The sequence below is a fragment of the Mytilus trossulus genome, chromosome 9 (assembly GCF_036588685.1).
Source record: "Mytilus trossulus isolate FHL-02 chromosome 9, PNRI_Mtr1.1.1.hap1, whole genome shotgun sequence".
NCBI lineage: Eukaryota > Metazoa > Mollusca > Bivalvia > Mytilida > Mytilidae > Mytilus > Mytilus trossulus.
This window is the reverse complement of record NC_086381.1, coordinates 63,593,701-63,616,451: the sequence shown is the minus strand read 5'-3', so window position 1 is coordinate 63,616,451 and position 22,751 is coordinate 63,593,701. Positions and strand designations below refer to the sequence as shown.

Below are 22,751 nucleotides of genomic sequence, written 5' to 3'. Positions count from 1 at the left end.
TACTGTGCAATTGAAAAGACTTGCTATTGCACAATACTTAATAATTTTAGATCCTGATTTGGACCAACTTGAAAACTGGGCCCATAATCAACCAGATGCTCCGCAGGGCGTAGCTTTATACGACCGCAGAGGTTGAACCCTGAACAGTTGGGGCAAGTATGGACACAACATTCAAGCTGGATTCCTCTCTAAATTTGGATTGTGATTAAATAGTTGACACAGCATAGGTTTCTGACACAGAATGAATGTATTCAAATGAACTTAAATTTTTTGTTTTCTCTTAGAGCAATTCACTATGCTGTTGAATATTAATCCTCTCAAAAAAATGTTTGAAGAAATTTTCTTTTTATTTATGAAATTTCAAATGAGAAAAATTTGAACCCAATTTTTTAATCACATCCCCCTCTCCCTTATTCCAAAACTAATTTCAATTAAAATATTCTAATGGAGTTTGCAACAATTACTACTCATTTAAATACATCATAAAATATTAAGATGTAAAAAAACTGCTTGTTATCACTGAATGGTAAAGATTATTTAAATTTATCAGTTGGTAGTAAAAAGTGAATATACATTGTATATTGTATATAAGAAAGATTTAAGTTGATTCTGGACAAAGAAAGATAACTCCAATTAAAAAAAAATCTTGCAGATATTTCTTGCTTACTTTACTGGACAAAGAAAGATAACTCTTAATTAAAAAAAAATTTGCTATTTCACAATATTGTGAAATTAGATATTTCTTGCCATTGCACAATACTGTGCAATTGAAAAGACTTGTTATTGCACAATACTTAATATAATAATTTTAGATCCTGATTTGGACCAACTTGAAAACTGGGCCCATAATCAAAAATCTAAGTACATGTTTAGATTCAGCATATCAAAGAGGCCCAAGAATTTGATTTTTGTTTAATTTTGGACCCTTTGCACTTTAATTTAGACCAATTTTAAAACTGGACCAAAAATTAAGAATCTACATACACAGTTAGATTTGGCATATCAAAGAACCCCAATTATTCAATTTTTGATGAAATCAAACAATGTTCAATTTTGGACCTCGATTTGGGCCAACTTGAAAACTGGGCCAATAATCAAAAATCTAAGTACATTTTTAGATTCAGCATATCAAAGAACCCCAAGGTTTCAATTTTTGTTAAAATCAAACTAAGTTTAATTTTGGACCCTTTGGACCTTAATGTAGACCAATTTGAAAACGGGACCAAAAATTAAAAATCTACATACACAGTTAGATTCGGCATATTAAAGAACCCCAATTATTCAATTTTCATGAAATCAAACAAAGTTTAATTTTGGACCCTTTGGGCCCCTTTTTCCTTAACTGTTGGGACCCAAACTCCCAAAATCAATACCAACCTTCCTTTTATAGTCATAAACCTTGTGTTTAAATTTCATAGATTTCTATTTACTTATACTAACGCTATGGTGCGAAAAACCAAGAAAAATGCTTATTTGGGTCCCTTTTTGGCCCCTAATTCCTAAACTGTTAGGACCGAAACTCCCAAAATCAATACCAACCTTCCTTTTGTGGTCATAAACATTGTGTTTAAATTTCATTGATTTCTATTTACTTTAACTAAAGTTATTGTACGAAAACCAAGAATAATGCTTATTTGGGCCCTTTTTTGGCCCCTAATTCCTAAACTGTTGAAACCAAAACTCCCAAAATCAATCCCAACCTTGCTTTTGTGGTCATAAACCTTGTGTCAAAATTTCATAGATTTCTATTAACTTAAACTAAAGTTATAGTGCGAAAACCAAGAAAATGCTTATTTGGGCCCTTTTTGGCCCCTAATTCCTAAAATGTTGGGACCAAAACTCCCAAAATCAATACCAGCCTTCCTTTTATGGTCATAAACCTTGTGTTAAAATTTCATAGATTTCTATTCACTTTTACTAAAGTTAGAGTGCGAAAACTAAAAGTATTCGGACGACGACGACGACGACGACGACGACGCCAACGTGATAGCAATATACGACGAAATTTTTTTCAAAATTTGCGGTCGTATAAAAATCTAAGTACATGTTTAGATTCAGCATATCAAAGAGGCCCAAGAATTTATTTTTTGTTAATATCAAACTTAGTTTAATTTTGGACCCTTTGGACCTTAATGTAGACCAATTTGAAAACATGACCAAAAGTTATGAATCTACATACACAGTTAGATTCGGCATATCAAAGAACCCCAAATATTCAATTTTGATGAAATCAAACAAAGTTTAATTTTGGACCCTTTGGGCCCCTTTTTCTTAACTGTTGGGACCAAAACTTCCAAAATCAATACCAACCTTTCTTTTGTGGTCATAAACATTGTGTTTAAATTTCATTGATTTCTATTTACTTAAACTAAAGTTATTGTGCAAAAACCAAGAATAATGCTTATTTGTGCCCTTTTTTGGCCCCTTATTCCTAAACTGTTGAAACCAAAACTCCCAAAATCAATCCCAACCTTTCTTTTGTGGTCATAAACATTGTGTTTAAATTTCATTGATTTCTATTTACTTAAACTAAAGTTATTGTGCAAAAACCAAGAATAATGCTTATTTGTGCCCTTTTTTGACCCCTAATTCCTAAACTGTTGAAACCAAAACTCCCAAAATCAATCCCAACCTTTCTTTTGTGGTCATAAACCTTGTGTCAAAATTTCATAGATTTCTATTAACTTAAACTAAAGTTATAGTGCGAAAACCAAGAAAATGCTTAATTGGGCCCTTTTTGGCCCCTAATTCCTAAAATGTTATGACCAAAACTCCCAAAATCAATACCAACCTTCCTTTTATGGTCATAAACCTTGTGTTAAAATTTCATAGATTTCTATTCACTTTTACTAAAGCTAGAGTGCGAAAAACTAAAAGTATTCGGACGACGACGATGACGACACAGACGACGACGCCAACGTGATAGCAATATACGACGAAAAATTTTTCAAAATTAGCGGTCGTATAAAAAGCTATGATGCCGTGTGGAAGTGAATGTCACCTAAGCCTACATGCAAGAATGTAGCTAGCGATGAATATTTAATTTTTACGTAGTTTTTCGATTATAAAATTAATATATTGTCATGTTATAATCATCACTGTTGTTTTTAGATAAAGTTTTTGTATTTATATTGAAACGTTTATAATGTAATTTGAAAAAAAATACCTATATGGTCCAAATACTTATATGGTCCGACCCGTTAATAACCAAACGAGTATTATACTCATATGGTCCGACCATACACATACAGTCGGACCATACGCGTATAGTCCGACCATATGAGTATACGCATATGGTCATGACCATACGCGTATGGTCCAAATACTCATATGGTCCAGAACATTTACACACTTGTTTGGTTTATAACAAATTCTAGATTTTCAAATTTATCTAGTCTCAAATAATTTCTAATTTACTGCTGTTTAAATTTTGTGTAGCAAATCAATTTAACAGGCAAAAATATTAATAGCCATATAAGGGGAAGGCTTGGATGACAAAATTATGATAAATCTTAGACAAACATGTATATTGCAGATTCATTTATTTTCGGGGGTGTAAAATTTCGCGATTTTCATTGAATAAGGTATACGAAAATTTTGGCTGTTATTATTTTGGCAGATTCAACATTTTTAACATTACCTTTGCATGTACACTTTTAAATTGGAGGAATTTATTTTGGCGATTTTGTTCTATCCGCGAAAATGAGCAAAAATTTATTCCCCGCGAAAATAAGCCGCTATACGGTATATTGTAGATTCATTTATTTTAATTGGTACTATCTTTTTTGGATTGAGAAAACTTGTAGTTCATAATATTTCATTCTGCACTTCAATTAGTACCTAATGGTTCTCACTAAGGCAGGTCAATGAATCCTGGACTCACAAAAGAACGTAAAAGAAATCAATTGATTGCTCTATTTACAATAAAATATCTTTTACAGTTAGACCATGGCCAAAACTGGTGAGTCCATTTTTAAAAAAGTCTTTAGTGAGATTTACCTCACAAACAATGATAGATCCTCAGAACGTTTTTCACACTTACCTGGATGAAAATGAAAATAAATATTGATGAGATCCTGATCTCCCCATGTTATTTTTAGTTTGTATTCTTTATAATACTTCATCAAGGAGTCTAACCATGTAGATTGCCTAATTCTAGTTAGATTCATAAGCATCACTCCAGAATTAACACCTAGAAAGAAAAAAATGCTACATAATGCATTGACAGCTGATTAAAGACCAGTGGCTAATATTACATTCATAAAAGATTATACAGTTACCAATATAACATTCATATTCAGGTTGTCCAGTGGCTAATATTACATATATAAAAGTTATCCATTTATATTGTCCAGTGGCTATCGTAACATTCATATTTAGATTGTTCAGTGGCTAAAATAAAATTCATATATATGTTAAAAAAATATTATGTTAACTACATTATAGGTATAAAGATACCATTTTTGCCTAAAAAACCGTACCCATTTTAATATAACATTCACTGAAATTCAATACCTATAGTTGTATAGAATTTAAGAAAGAATGACCTATTCTTATATACAATATTTAAAATATGGCCCATGCTTATATAAGCACTAACTCATCATCACTCATAGTTCATAAATATACCAGCTACCCATAAGTTTTATATATGAATTGACATGGATTGGTGCACATATATTTTATAATGTAAGATTCTCAATTTAGCATATTCATATATGATACTATGCAGGGCCGTAACTGCCTATGAGGCAAGGGAGGCAACTGCCTCCCCTGAATTTTCTACACCAAATTTTGTTGAAGTAATAAAATAAAATATTGACAATATTTACACGAATAAGTTGAATTTATATTATAAAAAACACAAGTTTACAATTTTAACACTGTTATCTTGATAGTTTTTTACGTGATATGTCTGTCATTTTTCGGATTTTTGGATCGAAAGTAAACCGTTTCAGCACTTGGTTTTTTTTGTGTGGCCGTCCGTCTGTTTTTCAGTATTGAGGCCCTCAGGGGGTCAGTATTCGTATGAGAACACATATGAAACTTTGCTTTCGATAATTTTGAATAAAAACTTAACTATTCACATTTGTGCTTGGGCTATTTATTTAAGCAGACTCCGGAAGTTCCTTTTGTATTGTGAATCTTTTAAGATATCAGAAATTCGTTACCGGCTGAATCAGCTGTTGGATCGTTTTTTAAGTCTCCCAATCGTACGAGAACAATATGGTCAATGCCTTAGTAGTTCGAACCCATGCTACTGTGATACTACTGTGATATCGTGACACCAAATTGCCTGCACTGCAGCCGTCCCGCTAGACCACACGACCACCTGGGCTCTCAAAAAAAGAGCTTTCGGTGGCCATATGTTACCTTTCCACGTCAGTTTTAATCTAGCGGCGTACTACAGTACATGATATATAAGGCATGAAGATGTTATTGTTACAGATCAGCTAAATTATCTATAGTAAAGGATCCTACAAATTAATGTAAGATACAGTCACAGAAAATAATTATATTCATAAGTACGTCTGAGTCAGTGACAACCCTACAACAGATGTATCCATCGGATCGCCATCAATGATGGTGATACATGGCTGTGTACATAATGTATATAGAACTCGTCTAAACATCAACCCAACAATGTTAGATCTGTAAATTTTTTATTGCAAATTTTTGGTTCTTCCCTCGCCGGGATTCGAACCCATGCTACTGTGATATCGTGACACCAAATCGCCTGCACTGCAGCCGTCCCGCTAGACCACACAACCACCTGGGCTCTCAAAAAAAGAGCTTTCGGTGGCCATATGTTACCTTTCCACGTCAGTTTTAATCTAGCGGCGTACTACAGTACATGATATATAAGGCATGAAGATGTTATTGTTACAGATCAGCTAAATTATCTATAGTAAAGGATCCTACAAATATATATAGAAAGTCCCTGGTTGTAGTCATATGATTATGTACATGTCTGTTCAGCTTTCAACAATATTGAAAGATCCTCGATAAAAAAAATATCTTGCGTTCTATAATCTTGCTTTATCCATATTAAATGTCTTTTGAACTTACCAGTTTCTAAAAAAAATATCTTTAAATACTGAAAATACAGATAATAATTGTTTGCATAAAAATTGCTCCAAGGATCAAGCAAAACTGACCTTTCTTAAAGTAAGGAAATCGAAAGAAAACGGGTAGTTTTAGCAATATCTTTTGAGAAAAAAATCCGCGATCACAATGTATTTAATGTTAAGAATTATAGGTCAAAGTACAGCATTCAAGACAGAGCCTTGGCTCACTCTGAACAGCAATCTCAGCTTGATTTTGCATAAAAGTTGCGGCCAGGTTCAACCAATACTGATGTTTCTTTTAAAAAGTAAGGAAATTGAAGGGAAACGGGTAATTTTTAGCCAATGACTGAGAGAAAAAAATCGGCGGGGGGCGCACCTAGGGGGCATCATTCGGCGGCCCCAAAACCCCTGCCTCCCCTGAATTCGAACCCTAGTTACGGCCCTGCAGTATGTAGATCATATCCCTAATCAATATACAGTTAACAAACGTAAATGCATTTTAATATAGGATGTCATAAAAAAGGAGGGTCATTCTTATATAAAATCTCGCAAAATTATGACCCATATTTTTGGCACATCCCCGTATACCCAATAATAGGAAGTTGACCCCCCGTGGGATTTGTTAATTTTCCAGGATTGAGGTCAAATTTGATTATCAGGGACAAATTGCCTTTTCATGGATGTTTGATTTTTTCATTTTGTCAAAGTCTGAAAGCAAGCCTATTAAATCATGTAAATATTTTATTTTGGCAAATTTTACTATTCATGGTTCACCTTTACCAAAATGGAATCCAACAAATACTTGTGAATCGTTAAAACTGTAAACTGTTAACTCAAAACAGTCTGAAGGAACATATCGTTATGTCAAACTAACCCAAACATAAAATCTAAAGACATTTATTTGATCCATTAAGATGGAAACATTGACCTAGATGTACTAGCATATCAATATCAGTAGATGATGAACAATTGTTGAAATCATCCATCCATTACCATTAGGGACAACATCAAAAGTTCAATATAGGATAAAAAAAACTTAATTCACATAGTTTTTTCACTGACCCCCCTCTCCCCTCTTAACCTAATTTAAGAAAAAAATTATTTACCAATAGGGATATATGTAAAAATCGATTTCAGATATACAATCTTGCAGAACTTTAACCCCCCCCCAAAAAAAAAAAAAAAACACTATTTGATTTAAGTTTTTATCCTACATCGATCTTTTGATGTCGTCCCTTAGTTAATAAAATTTACAAGCTCGTTCATGAGTTGGTTAAAACTATGGAATACCTGTTTTACAGATGATAGATATTTTCCGATTGTCATAAATACAATCATGTCCCCAGTTCCCCTAATATGACCTACTGTGGATTCATTTATTTTCGTGGGTACCAATTTTCGTGGTTTGAGGAAAGCTTACATATTTGTGGATATTTAATTTCGTGGTTTTGGCAAAGTCTACACTCATTCCTTTACAAAATTTGTATTTCGTTGAACATTTGAATTCGTTGTTCTCCTGTACCCACGAAATCCACGAAAATTGGTATCCAACGAATATTAATGAATCCACAGTATATGAAGACTTATTGAGTTTGTACTTTCATGAGTAACATGACAGGTGCCGCATATGGTGCAGGATCTGCTTACCCTTCCAGAACTTGAGGTCACACCTTATTTTTTTGAGGGATTTGTGTTGCTTAGTTTTTAGTTTTTATGTTCGTGTTGTATATACTGTTGTTTGTCTGTTTGTCTATTTCTTTTTAGCCACAGCATTGTCTGTTTATTTTCGACTTGTTGAGATAAAGAAATTTGGTTAACATAAAGTGAGCAACCTTTTTTTAATAGTTAAATTGCAATGTTTCCACTGAAAAAGGTTGTCCGCATGAAAAAATAATTACTGTTCATTCAGAAATTATTGTGTGCATTTATTAAAATTGCATTTGGAAAAATTTACAAAAATGTAAGTTTAACTGTTTTAAATTGGAAAAGCTACATTCCGGTATATGGATTTGATATCAGAATGCAAGTTCCTATATATTATAGCCATAATAAAAAAGTCACATATTTGCATTAATAAAAACTTTACCATTATTTCTGAATTTACAGTAATGATTAATGTGTTGTCATAAGAAAAAACTAAATCATCAAATTAATTACTTCTTTTCAGGGCGTTCAACATAACTTGAGGATGCCCAATATAACTTGTTTTTTATTTGTTTAAAGATCTTTGGAAAGAGACATTAATTGTGGCAATTTCCTTTAATTTTATAGGATAAATGAAATACAAACTTTATTTTGAAGTACTTACAGACGGACTAGGGGAAATAACCCATACAAATTTATTTTTGTTGGTTTATTGTTGTGCTCTATGATGAGTTAAGCCATTTCTAATTTAATTCTACAGATGTCATGCTGCTTATGCAGTTACACCACTGTCCCAAGATAAGACGAAAATAGCATTCAAAAATATGTGTAACCCAGCAATATCCTGAATGTGCCTCTCACAAGTGTAATTTAGTGGTTTTCATCAATTATGGCTGTCAGTTTCCTTGATTGAATAAATGTCCATTTAATCAGTGTTAGGATTTTATAGCTTACTACACATGCTACATGATTAAGGGTTTTGCTCATTGTTGAAGGTTGATCAGTGATTTATGGTAATTTACATCCATATCATTTTGTCTTTTTTCTTTAGTTGTTTGAATTGCAATCATGCCACTTCTCCTAATTATTTATTCAACACTAGTGAATAAGAAAAGTAAATCAAACTAGAAAAATTACTGTAGTCCAAGGAAAATTTTAACAGAAAGTCCTTTATATTATTGAATGGCAAAATCAAAAGCTTAAACTTTCCTGACTGAAAAAGGAAAAAAATTAACAAAAATACCAAACTCTATGGAAAATGATTATTAAATAGAAAATTCAAAGGCTACAAATTTTCCTGAGGAATTGAATTCTCTTGTGTGGACTTTTTAACTTCTATACCTAGTTTTCCATAGTAAGGATGTCTAGCAAATCTATTATACCAGCCAGCAGCTTTATCTTCATGTTCAGGAGCAAGGGCAGCTAACTGCGTACTGTTAAATTTACCAAAAAACATCCATATCTCCTCCAGAGGTCGTAAAAATAATATATCTGTATCAATGTATAACAAACTATCCACGTCTGTTAACAATGACTGAAAGTAAAATGATTTAAACTTATAAGTTCATGCTAGCTTGTAAACATTACTCATTTGTGTGAGGTCCAATAAAGATAAACTGATAAAACAAAAGATATAGGGTGTCCTGTGACTCTAGATAGTTTAGGTGTAATACCACCAAATCATGGCACGTCACATCTGGTTGTATACAAAAGTAGGTCGGAAAAAAAAATCCCTAAAATTTGACAGTTGTTGGTAATAAATCCTACATTTTATTGCAGTAAAATATTTCTGTGTCATAAACATATATGTCTTAGGTATTTCAAAACACCGTTATTTTTTATTTGAGATTTCTATAGAATATTTTGTAATCTTGAGATTACATGGTGACTAAACCTTGTACACAGATAAAATAAGGGGAGAAATTTGATTGGTTAACTTCCAATGATGGTTATTTTCTTATATGCAATGAAATGTTATGTGATTTTTTTCTATAGTACTGGACAGGATAAAACTTACTCATGCCAAGTATTTCTTTATTTGAAACAAAGATAAATTCTGCACATTTTTTGAAAAGTGCAAATTTAAAAAAGACTAATAGGGGAAAATCAATGGTGGTATTACACCTATAGACAGAGGGATTAAGCTAGATTTGTTGCCATCACTATGCTAGTTTTAACAATAATTTAACATAAATACCATGCAGAATTGAAACTTAGAAGGTTAAAATATATCTATGAAAATGGTTCCAATGATCTTAAAGAAATCTTCCTGAAAGTAAATTAACAGTATCCCACCATCTAGGATTGTAAAATATCAATCAGAAAATAAGTCTAGTTCTTTGATTAAATCTGCAAATTTGAGACAAATTGGCAGTTGTAGCTACATGTATAATGTGTCAAAGATCAAGTTATTCTGAAAATAAAGGTCAAATAAACATCTCATGTTTCAATGTTAACTACTTTACTCTTCTGCGATAAAATTAATTGTTGCATTATTTCTTACCTTTATTTTATACTTACAGGTATAAAAAGTCTTTGTGATGCACATGGTTTAAACAATTTCTTCCATTCTTGTGTGTTGTCAGTAGGGAATGTTATATTGTACAAATAATACAAAAATTTACGTTTGTATTCCGCTGGCCAGTAATCCAACTGAAAGAAAACAATAGCATATTTCAGTGTGTACAACTTGTTTTAGATCTGTTTTAAAATGTTTAGTCAAGGGTCTATATTAAATAAGTTATTAGAGAAAAAAACATACATGTACATGTTGTTGTTGTGGGCTAAATTATAAAAAAAAAATGTGATAACATATGTATGTTACATGTTTTAAAGGGAAAATATACAACCTTTATTTTGTTAAAGTTTTATTGGTATTATAATTTTTTTTATGTATACATACTAATCTTTGCAAAGTTATACCAGCTTATAGTTTACCAATCATGCATAGTACACCTATGTTATTACAGAAAATATATTCATGCAATAACCAATGGGTGTTATTACAGCTTCTCTATATATCTCTTTAGATGCTTTGCTCTGACATGCATAACAATGTATTTCAATTTGTTGTAAGAAATGATGATCAGAGCTTGTAATGAGGCACTGCGCAATATTCAAAGTTCCTCAGTTACTCTCATATAGTAAGTTACATGCTTGTAATAACTAAGCCTGGTTATTACAGCTTAGTTTGCCCTTAAAGGCCTTGTCTCATTGATTTACCATGGCTGATCAAAATTGTATTAATGGGATTAGAAAATTAGTTATCAAGGTAATATATTAAGCTACTGTGCAAAGTTTTAAGAATTCCCAAGTGCCCATTAAAGATAAAATATATTTAACTGATAACAAACATATGTTATTACAGATTAAGGAAAAAGAGTAGACAACTCATGAAAATTTTGCTGTTATAACACATGCATGTTATTTTTCTTTGATAACTTATTTAAGTTAGACCCTTGACTGGTTTTGGGAAAAGATTATGGCTTTCGACTTGCAGTTCAAGTTGCTTAGTATTTAGTTTTCTATTTTGTATTTTGTGTTCTGTTTTTTGTCTGCGGGTCTTTTTATTCTATTTAAGGTGGTACCTAACACTACAGGGAGATAACTGTAAAGTCAGCTAAACGTTTTAATTACATTGTGTTGTAAAGGGAATATTAAGCTTCTCAGTGATCAAAATTGGTGTTTGTCAAACTGCTATATAACCAGTGTAATTTTTCTGATAAAATAGTTGGTTCAATAGTTTTGAAATTTTTATATTTTTGTTAAAGGGTCAAAGAAAATACTTTGTAAACATTTTATGAAAATTAAACCAGCCAAATTAATTTAAGTGAAAGTGTTGGGTACCACCTTATTAGTCATAGGGATGAGTTTAAACGTCTCTTTGGTATCTTTTTCCTCTCTTTTAATAAGAATCCCTATAACTAATAATATATTCCTAAGCATGAGTTTGATTGACCTCAGTTTTGTGGGATTTGTGCTATAATGATTGGAAAATAATCAATTTATCTGTAATAAATAAAAAAATATTTTCTGTTAATGACAGTAAAAATTATGAACAAAGTGTTATTTACCTTTCAATCCCATACAAACTCAGTTTACTTTGTACTTGAAACAAAAAATCTTTGCTTAAAACAGCAAATCTTGTATTACGATGTCTGAATTTTGCACACAATTATTATAATATACAATAGAAAGTTTTATAACTTTGGCCTCAAATATTTCATTTCCTTCAGTGGTACTCTTTAACATGATATATTAGAAATTGTACATCAAATACTGTAACTTCAGAAATAATTGTGTGCATTTATTATTGGGATTTTGTCATTTTCGACTTAAACATGTTAAATGCGATTTTAATTTTTACAATTTTGAGAAAATCCTGTTTAATTCATATAAAATACTTCAAAATGTGAGTTTAAATTATTGTGTTTTCAACTCTGCCAGTTTTTCCCAATAATAAAAACCTCGCAATAATTTCTGAATTTACAAAACTCTATCTTACCTTTTGATTGAACATAGGATGAAGTTCATGTTCAGCATATATATGAAAGACAAGTGGTTCTGAGGTGAACAACACGGCTGATTTCAACAAAACAATAGTTTCGTCTCCTCGATCCCCACATGCCACCACAGACAAGTGTATACCATTCTTCCAATGACTGGAATGTCTGAAAAAGAGTAAAGAATAAGGATATTAACTTTTATATGTAAACAGTCATTACAGTATGCCATGGTTAAATCAATTAATTTATCATCAAGTTTTTTTTAGCATTTACTAGAGGGTAGTAATGGGGGATACCTTCAATGATGACAAATAACAGTGAAAAAATCATGTCTAATGACAAAGTTACGTTTTGTGCATTATTTCAATATGACAATAATTTTGTTAATGATTTTGGTGAATCACATTAAATTCTTTCCAAAATAAAATTAACAAATAAGCATTTGAGACCTCTGATGAATCACATTAAGGGTATTTTGACGATTCCCAATAAAATTCTAACCAATTTGATGCTAACAGTAGCTTAAAATTACCGTTTGACACTGGGAGGAAAAGGGCATTCATGCACTTTTGTAATGTGATTTATCATGTTTGAGGCAATATTTTTAATTGATTCATACTTCAAAATATTGCAAATTTTGAAATTAATGTGTGCGTTTATCATTGTGCATATTGCCCTATAGACACAAAAGCTAGATACATTATTCATGTTATCATGTTTTCACAAAATGCTATCAAATAATGTTAACGAAATTTAAAATTCAATTTCTTTATTTGTGAAACTAATCACACAGTTTTCACACTTATAAAAGCATAGCAAAGGAGAGGTGAAAGATACCACAGGGACATTCAAACTTATAAATTGAAAATAAAAGCCATGGCTGAGAAAGAAAAAGACCAAACGACAAACAATGATACACAAAACACAACATAGAAAACTAAAGACTAAGCAACATGAACCCCACTCAAAAACTGGGGGGTGTTCTCATGTGCTCCGGAAGGGTAAGCAGATCCTTCTCCACACTCATAGTTTATGAATCAGACTTTATAACATGAACTGATAATAATGGTACATTTTTGTACATTGCATTTTACTTTCCTACAGAGTACAAAATAAGATTGATCAGTAATATAAATATAAGGTCTCTTAGGATATTACAGTACATTTTTGTAAGTAAGAAAAAGTTTCATAAAATTGTTGAACTTGCAAGATTTTCTTCTCCAGGTAAAGTATCTTGTAACTTTTTTTGAAGAAGACTTATTTTTAAAGGCAATAGAAAAAAAAAAAGAAAAAAAAAAGAAAAAAAAAAAAAAAGGACGGCTGTTACAACATGTTCAACAGAAAAGAAGAATTAAAATATTTTCCCGAATATAAGAAATTTCTAAAAATGGTACACAAGTTTTCAACATGATAAACACTAATATATTTTGGCTTTACATTGGTCTATCAGTATCTTTTTCATCTGGTTCCCCAAGTTGATCATCTTGGCCATCCAGTTTTTCAGGTTCATGATTTAGGTCAATATCTTCTTCCTCCTTCTGCAAACTGATATTTCCATCTTGAGTGACATCATGGACATAGTATAGATACACAGCAATCAGAATAACCACTGTCACCCCAAACTTAAATATCATTTTCTTTCTCATTTGTTCATTATCTGGAAAATAAAGAGGTAGCCATGAACATACATGTAGTCATGATAGTATAGCACTTTAATGTGATTGTCAGGTTAAATTATGACGGCACAGACTTAAACTTTTTCCAGATTTATTTCATTGAGTTTGTTAATCTGATTTTGTGAGGCCAGTTATGTCAAAGGCCAAGTTTGTATTAGTCTGATTTTGTTACATTTGTACATGCAGAGATATCATGGATTCTCACTGATGAGTCTTGTGTAGCGTCTGGTGTATCAAATTATAAGCCTGGTACCCAGGTACCTTTGATAACTAATTATATATATAAATTTAACAAACAAACAAAAATCAAATTCACAATCTTCTAAACTGGTTATTTTTTTTACTCTCTAAGTTAATCATATATAAAATGCCAAATCGAGACTTTAGTCTGCGTGATACACGTGATACATTAGTAAATTCATTCTTATATGGGGACGAAGTAGAAAAATCAATAAAAAAAAAATTAAAAAAATCAGGAAATTTTACCCAAAATTTTCATTGTACTAATGAACTCAAAATCGTTAAAAAAAAATTTATGTCATGTTTTGAAATTCCGCCTTTGCGCAGAAATCTACAATGAACTTCCTTTTTCCGGTCTCATTCGTATGAAACTTTGAGTAGAATATATATTTATCAGTCTAGTATAAAATAAGAAGGAACGCAATACCAATTTCATTTTTAATAATTCCTTGTTACCTGATGACAGCGTTTCTTTGTTAACATTGGATATGACGTCATAACTAATTTAACGCCACAATTAAAATCCCTAACAACAGAACCAAAATCTGAAACATTACGGTATTTCCATTTTTGTTTTTTTAAACAAATATTTTAAGTTGCAAAAAAATAATTAATAAAGACTTCTTCACCATTTACAGGTAATGCCTGCCTCATATTACATGTATTAGGTATATTGTATGTGTAAATGCTCTTTTGTTCCTACATGTACGTTGGAAAGTTCCGGCATAAAGAACTAACTAACCCGAAAAGTTCCGGAGGAACTTATCAACTAGTTACTTTGTTCCTGCCTCTGGTTTAAAAATTCCACCAGAACAAACTGACTAGTTGAAAAGTTCCAAAGGAACATATATATATATATATTATTAACCAGTTAGAAAGTACCTTTTTGTCAAATTCGTCAAAACCGGAACAAACAAACTAGCCCAAAAGTTCCAACGGAACTGATCAACCCGTCACAAAGTTCCATTTGCCTAACGGAACTTATCAAATAGCTACAAAGTTCATTCTTCATCGGCGAATTAGCCCAAATTGGAGAGTAAACTTACCTTTTAGTTTTTATTTGATATACACAACTATGAAGTACATATTGTCCAACTAATTGTATGTTATGGTGGAACTTTCCAACTAGTTGGTTTATGCCGAGTGTAATGAATAGTTAATATGATATGCTGGAATAAATTGACCAGCTGATTTGTTCTGGAACGATGTAACTAGTTGTTTTGTTCCAGCCAGAATTTTTCAACTAGCTAAAATGTACATTGTTCCAGGACTTTTCAACTAGCTACTATTTCCAGAACTTTTCGACTGCACTAGGAATAAAACAACTAGTTAGAAAGTTCCATCGAAACATAATAACTAGTTAAAATGTTCCGCTGGAACAAAGTAACTGGCGGAACATAGTGGCTGTAATACATATGCACCCATATTGTCCAAAACGGGATTTTATGGGAAAATGGAGTTATGATTACAAATGTATGTATGTACTTCGAGATTCTTCCAGTATAGACGCACCCCTTGATTGACTGCAAGGGTACAGCGGATCCATGTATTGATAATACCATGACTTTTTCTATATGTGCCGATTTGACTTGTACATGTTGTAGTTGTACCCTTTCAATGCCTTTGCAGTTTTGGAATAGCCAACGATTTGTATAGTAAGTCTTACTATTCAAATCCTTGGAATAGCTTACTGTAAATACTGAAAGTATATTGGGCGAGAACGGACCTGATACCAGAAATCCTCTGGCCAGTTCCACCTACAATGTAGATATGTCATGGTCATCCTATGACTGCTGGTCAACCACAATGACCCCATATCAAACTGCAAGGCACCTATATACAATTGTTTGTACAAGTAGTAATTGCTCCCAGCGCCAATGATGTGAAAATCCATGGATGGTACCAGCAGGATTTGAACCCTCAATCTCCGGATCTAAAGGCAGCGCTCTAACCAATTGAGCCAAAGAAGTTCTCCCCTAACTCAACTAGTTAGACTACCTTTATATCCCCAGGTCTACAACACTCTTCCCCTTTTTCTTTTTTCAGGCTCGTACCATCCATCCGAGCAACTCATAGGTCCACTACCCGTACAACCCCGAGACATCTACTAGGAAATCCTGAATCTGAGTCTGTTCGCGCCCATATATTCGCACCCACTCATGTTCGCCCCCTTTCACTTTCGCACCCCACATGTTCGCACACAAATTCCGTTCGAACCCTACATGTTCGCGCCCAATTTTAATTGGTTTTTTGTTTAATAACCTTGTAATCAAGTTTTGGCAAGTAGTATTCTGAATAGTATAATTGATTTCATTGTCTCAAAATAAATCGAGACAGCATTTTATATGTGTTGAATAAATCTTAATCATGTTTTTGAAAGTGTATTGTTAAAAAAAATAATATTCCTTTTTAATTAAAGTGGGATTCTGTCAACTTTTTATTTTGTGTTGAATAACACTTAATCATGTTTTGCTTAGTGTATTGCCTTTAACTTTGTTTCATTGACTTGTTTCAAAATGAAGTGAGATTCTGACTACGTTTTTTTTGTGCGTTGAATAAATTTTATCATGTTTTGGTTTATATAATAGTGTATTGCTATACTTTATTATTTCATTGTTTCAGATCAAAGGGACCAAGCTGTTAATAACAATTATCTTTTGTGTTTTTCATTTAAAATATTTAATCTTTTACTCATACCCAGCTATAAATACATTCAGTATTTACATCAAAGCAATTAAAAACAGCAATAATGATTTTCTAATAATTAAACTGGAATTTGAATTAAAATTGGGCGGAAACGTGTAGAATGCGAACGGACCTTGGGTACCAACCTGCAAGGTGCGAACGTGTAGGGTGCGAAAGTATATTGGGCGAGAACGGACCTGATACCAGAAATCCTCTGGCCAGTTACACCACAGGCACTAGACGTTCTGTCAATAGCATGAAAATATTGGCAATGGGAAGAAAATAGTGTCCATATATATAATATATATATGGACACTATTTTCTTCCCATTGCCAATATTTAAATATATATGGACACTATTTTCTTCCCATTGCCAATATTTTCATGCTATTGACAGAACGTCTAGTGCCTGTGGTTCCACCTACAATGTAGATATGTCATGGTCATCCTATGACTGCTGGTCAACCACAATGACCCCATATCAAACTGCAAGGCACCTATATACAATTGTTTGTACAGGTAGTAATTGCTCCCAGCGCCAATGATGTGAAAATCCATGGATTGTACCAGCAGGATTTGAACCCTCAATCTCGGGATCTAAAGGCAGTGCTCTAACCAATTGAGCCAAAGAAGATCTCCCCTAACTCAACTTGTTAGACTACCTTTATATCCCCAGGTCTACAACAGTATCAATCGCCCACAGGCACTTGTTTCTGTCAATGTGGGGTTTACTATTTCTACCAGTACAAAAATCAATTTTGACAGAAACAAGTGCCTGTGCAATCGCCGGTAAGCATGGTAAGTGGGACTGTCAAATAATTTACGAGGTAAAATATTAGCTGATGAATAAAAAACTACATAAAAAGTTTATGCATAGCTTGTCTGAAGTTACACCGGGAAGCTGTTGTCGAAATAAATTACCTTAAAATTCAGAAGTAAAAAAATTCAGACGAAAACGTAGACCGGAAGTTGTCGCAATTACACCTCTAATGATAGAGAACTGCAAAAAAAAATCTATGGTGCGCAAGCTTAATAGTACTATTTTCTTTCCTAACCACCAGCACAAATATGATTTATTTTTGTTTTACAATTATAAAAGCGGAGTATTGCAATTATATTTTGCTGTCATATTGGTTCAATTTGACAAATTGCTTGGTATTCCAAGATCTTCCAAGTGCTCCACTTTGTACTTTGCCGTAAAGAATCCTGCACTCTGATTCAAACAAAGAAAATCCCTCAGTGAAACTGACATTATCAAGATACATGATTTCTTGATTGACAGCTTTATTGTTACGTTGGTGGACGTGTTTTTAACAGACTGTCGGTATTCCAATGGGAACCAGTTACGCCCTTCTTCTTGCCGACTTGTTTCTTGCTTATCAAAAGGCCATAGACTTCTTAGTAAGAAAGGGGGATAGGAGGGGTCCTGATCCCGAAATCCCGGGCTTAAAAACACGAAATCCCGAGGTCCCGAATTTAAATAAAGTAAATCCCGACGTCCCGAAATTCGAAAACAAGAATTCCCGGATCCCGAAAGGATCAATCCCGAACTTCCCGAGCTTAAAAATACCCGATCCTGGAGTCCCGAGAAAGGTCCTACACCCCCCCCCCCCCCCACCCACAAGAAAGATAGAGGGAAGCTTGATCCTTTTTCTTACTTTCCGACTTATGATATTCTTTCACTAAATAATTCAAAATTTATTCACATGTCACGCTTACAAAAAATCGGCCAATCCCGCGTCACACTTAAGGGCATACGGCGATACAGTTTTGATCCTGTATTTACAAGTTCATGAAAATTTGCATATAGGCTATTTTTTACCTGATTAAATCAAATAGGTAATAAAAAATATACCTCCATATGTGCTACTTTTTGAGTAAAATAAGGTCGAAATTTTGTATATTTGCTCAAAATTCAGATTTGTGGCCGTAATTTCTTTTTTGAAAGAAAAACATATCTTTTTTGTTTTAAAAGATAAACACAATTTTTTTTGGGGTTAAATTATCGGTAATTTCTGTATTTTATAAATATCCTAAAAGAATATGCAATTTTTTATTCAGAAAGAACTCATATTTATCAAATGTTCATGAATTGAGGAAAAAATGTCATTTTTTACTGCATGTTTATCAAAATTAAAAAACTCCTCTATTTACAGTTTTATAAAATTTGGGTCACATAATCTCCCTGCAAAATGAAACAAAATGCCGCTTTGAAAAATAGGGGTCCATGAACTCGTTTTCAAATTAAACCAGTTTGAATGATAAAAATCAGTCGAAAAAAACCATCTTTTCCCGATATGTCACACTTTGACGTCGCGAAAATAACAAATTACGTTAGCAACGTCATTACCTTCCACCTTCCCTGTAACTGTATCGTATGCCCTTAAGTGCCAATCTGCCTTAGAATCAGGCAGTGGTGAAAACATGACCAAAAAACCCACCCAATTTGACATTGATTTCAGTTCATAATATGTTGTTATGCACAAAAATAACATACATTTCCATTTTCTGTTCTGGTAATAGGAGATACAATTCAGTTGAAATGCACTAGAAATTACCAAATAAGGGGAGATAACTCTGTAATTTGCTATCATTCTAACCAATTTTCTAACCAAGTTATTTGATATTACCAGACACACACAAACAAAAGACTAATACTTTTTAACTCAGGATGATGGTTAGTATTAAATAGCATGATTAGCTCGGTGGGTTTTTTCTCATCATGTTTTAATATTTACCTAAATTGCCTGATTTCTTACAAAGACTGGCACTTAATTAGAACCCTCCCCCAATGAGACCCTGAACAAATATCGTTGTAACATGCATATTTTATTTTTTTTAATTTTCTTAACTTAGTCTTATTTCTAGCTTTAGGTCTGGTTTTAATACCATTATTACTGAGTTCATTGTACCAATTCCACGAACCAAATCATCACTGTACTTAGGAATTCATAACCCAAAGTTTTTAGTGTAATTCAATCCCTTACTTACTATTATATTTAGTGCAAAAAATGATTCAGAAAAGTAACAAAAGATGACAAGTTAAACACTGTCCACGCAAGGGACTTCCATTAGATAACTAGATTGGAAACAAACAGAGTTACTTTTCTTTGAATCTTTGAATGAAAGAGGGTTGCACACGCCGTTCTTTAACGGGATATACCAGACGGTACCCCACAAGAAAGATATGAGGGAAGCTTGATCCTTTTTCTTACTTTCCGATATATAGATGATGTTCTTTCACTAAATAATTCAAAATTTGGTGACTATGTTGAACACATCTATCTTATCGGACTAGAGATAAACATGATAAAGAATACAACAGATTCAGTTAAGTCGACCTCATATATATATATATATATATATATCTGGACTTTCATCTAAAAATTGACAATGGTGGTTGGTTGAAAACAAAACTTTACGACAAAAAAGATGATTTCAGCTTCCGAATTGTGAACTTTCTATTTCTACATGTATACATGTAGCAACAATCATGAGCGCCTGCATATGGAGTATATATGATATTCGGCGGGGCTTGTATGTCCTCAGTATCATGATTTCCTAAAGGTGACGTTGAAATAATATTTTTACAGACGCAATCACGAGTTGGTTGACAGTTATAGAATAATCGTTTCACAGATGCCTTCGGATATGTTACTTTGTTGTAACTACAATCCCTTCAGTCCCTTTTCACGAGTATGGCCTACCGAATTAGACTTTCAAGTTCAAGGGTTTGTAGTAACATGAGTAACACGACGGTTGCCACTGCGACATGTGGAGCAGGATCTGAGTGATTACAATAAGAACCTGAGATCATCGCTAGTTTTTGGTGGGGTTCGTGTTGCTTAGTCTTTAGTTACTATGTTGTGTATCGTGTTTTATTATTTGTTTGTCAAGTTGTGGTTTTTAGCCATGGCGTTTTCATTTAATTTCGATATACGAGTTTGACTGTCCCACTGGTATCTTTCGACCCATTTTATGGTGGTAAAATTCGAAGAAGAAAAAATCGATTGACAGCGTGGATAAATTAAATAAATAAGTTTGCGCGAAGTTAAATGGTTGTTTCCTTGTAATATTTCCATTGGAACATGTGTTCCTTTCCGACGGAATGATTGTAACAAACAAATGGAAGTTTTTAACGACCTTGACTGGCTATACAACCCTTGCACGGAATGATTGTAACTGTCACATTGTTTAATTTATAACAAAGGTTCGCATGATCCTGGTTGGGAATGGGTTACGCAAGTGCTTTTAAATTTATAATTCATTGAACTTGTCTCTTTATTCTAGTTATAATGTTATATAATACAGGCCTATACCATTTGTTCTAATGATTATGCATAATCCCTATTTATACAAAGCTAGGGCCACGGTATTTTTTTGGGGTCTAATCGATCATGGATCCGCTTATTGTTTTGTTAGAATTCCTTATCATTGCAACAACAATTCCGCTTGTGTCCCGCAAAAATTAAACTTTGTTGACCTTCACATGTCACGCTTACAAAAAATCGGCCAATGCCGCGTCACACTTAATTAGAACCCTCCCCCATTGAGACCCTGAACAAATATCGTTGTAACACATGCATATTTAAATTTTTTGAATTTTCTTAACTTAGTCTTATTTCTAGCTTTAGGTCTGGTTTTAATACTATTATTAAGTTCATTGTACCAATTCCACGAACCAAATCATCACTGTACTTAGGAATTCATAACCCAAAGTTTTTAAGTGTAATTCAATCCCCTACTTACCATTATATCTAGTGCAAAAAATAATTCAGAAAAGTAACAAAAGATGACCACTGTCCACACAAGTGACTTCTATCAGATAACTAGATTGGAAACAAACAGAGTTACTTTTCTTTGAATCTTTGAATGAAAGAGGGTTGCACACGCCGTTCTTTAACGGGATATACCGGACGGTGACGGCCCAACCAATGAAGCTGTAACGTTCTAGGGTTTATTAGCGAAAATGTGCAAATACATGTTTCGGTGCGTTTGTGTAATGCTGTCTTGACTCTAATTAAGCGTTTGTTGGTCTCGTGGTCTAAGCCGCCACAATTTTTTCCGGTAAAGGCAGTTTTGTATAGCCCGTCACAAATAATTGAACTCTTTACAAGTTTTCTCTCTCAATTCTTGTGACTGCTTTATTTTAAGAAATCAGTAATTTTTTTTTTTTTGTAATTATATTGGGTTATAAAATAGTTGACTGAAGACTGATATTACGTATATAAAGCGCGGAAGTGATTCATTCTAAAAATGTGTGCACGATTAACACTTTTACACCCAAATTTCGGATACAGCGGAGCAGAACACAACTTTTTTGTATGCCCCACCTACGATAGTAGAGGGGCATTATGTTTTCTAGTCTGTGGGTCCGTCCGTTCGTCCGTCTGTGCATTCTATCGTCCGTCCGTCCGTCTATCTGACCCGCTTCTGGTTAAAGTTTTTGGTCAAGGTAGTTTTTGATGAAGCTGATCATGAAGTCAAATCAACTTGAAACTTAGTATACATGTTCCCTATGATATGATCTTTCTAATTTCTAATTTCACGGTCCTCTGAACGTAGAAAATGATAGTGAGAGTGGGGCATTGCCCCGGGTACTTGGGACACAATTTCGATATTCTTTTGTATACTTAAACCACTCAGCTGCATAGGCCCTATAAAAAACTGAACACCTCCAAATAATTCGTCATAAAAAGACATACAACTGTAGCTGTCAGTGAGAAAAAATGATAAATTATCTCACAGTATTACTCATGATACAAGTTAATACAGACAACTGAAGCTCGCAGTTTACCGTACAGAAGGAGCCTATGACAGTAACAAAACTTCCGATAATGTATTTATTAACTTAAAAAAAGGCTCCTACATGACAAACATTAGAAAAAATTGAAACGTTAACCCTGGCTTAACAACTTCAGATACAAATGATC

General features: G+C 33.1%; 1 protein-coding gene across 1 annotated transcript in view; it reads right to left on the bottom strand.

Annotated features, from left to right (window-relative positions):
• The window catches only part of LOC134684119 (glucoside xylosyltransferase 2-like), a 29,596-nt gene extending 11,767 nt beyond the window's left edge, over positions 1 to 17,829 (bottom strand). Inside the window, exons 1-6 of the mRNA XM_063543398.1 lie at positions 17,740 to 17,829; positions 13,655 to 13,874; positions 12,217 to 12,382; positions 10,233 to 10,364; positions 9,054 to 9,246; positions 4,043 to 4,192 (exon numbers count right to left, since the gene is read on the bottom strand). Coding sequence (XP_063399468.1) covers positions 4,043 to 4,192; positions 9,054 to 9,246; positions 10,233 to 10,364; positions 12,217 to 12,382; positions 13,655 to 13,863 — 850 coding nt within the window. The 5' untranslated portion in view covers positions 13,864 to 13,874; positions 17,740 to 17,829. The remainder of the gene's footprint in view (positions 1 to 4,042; positions 4,193 to 9,053; positions 9,247 to 10,232; positions 10,365 to 12,216; positions 12,383 to 13,654; positions 13,875 to 17,739) is intronic.
• Positions 17,830 to 22,751: the final 4,922 nt, after the last annotated feature.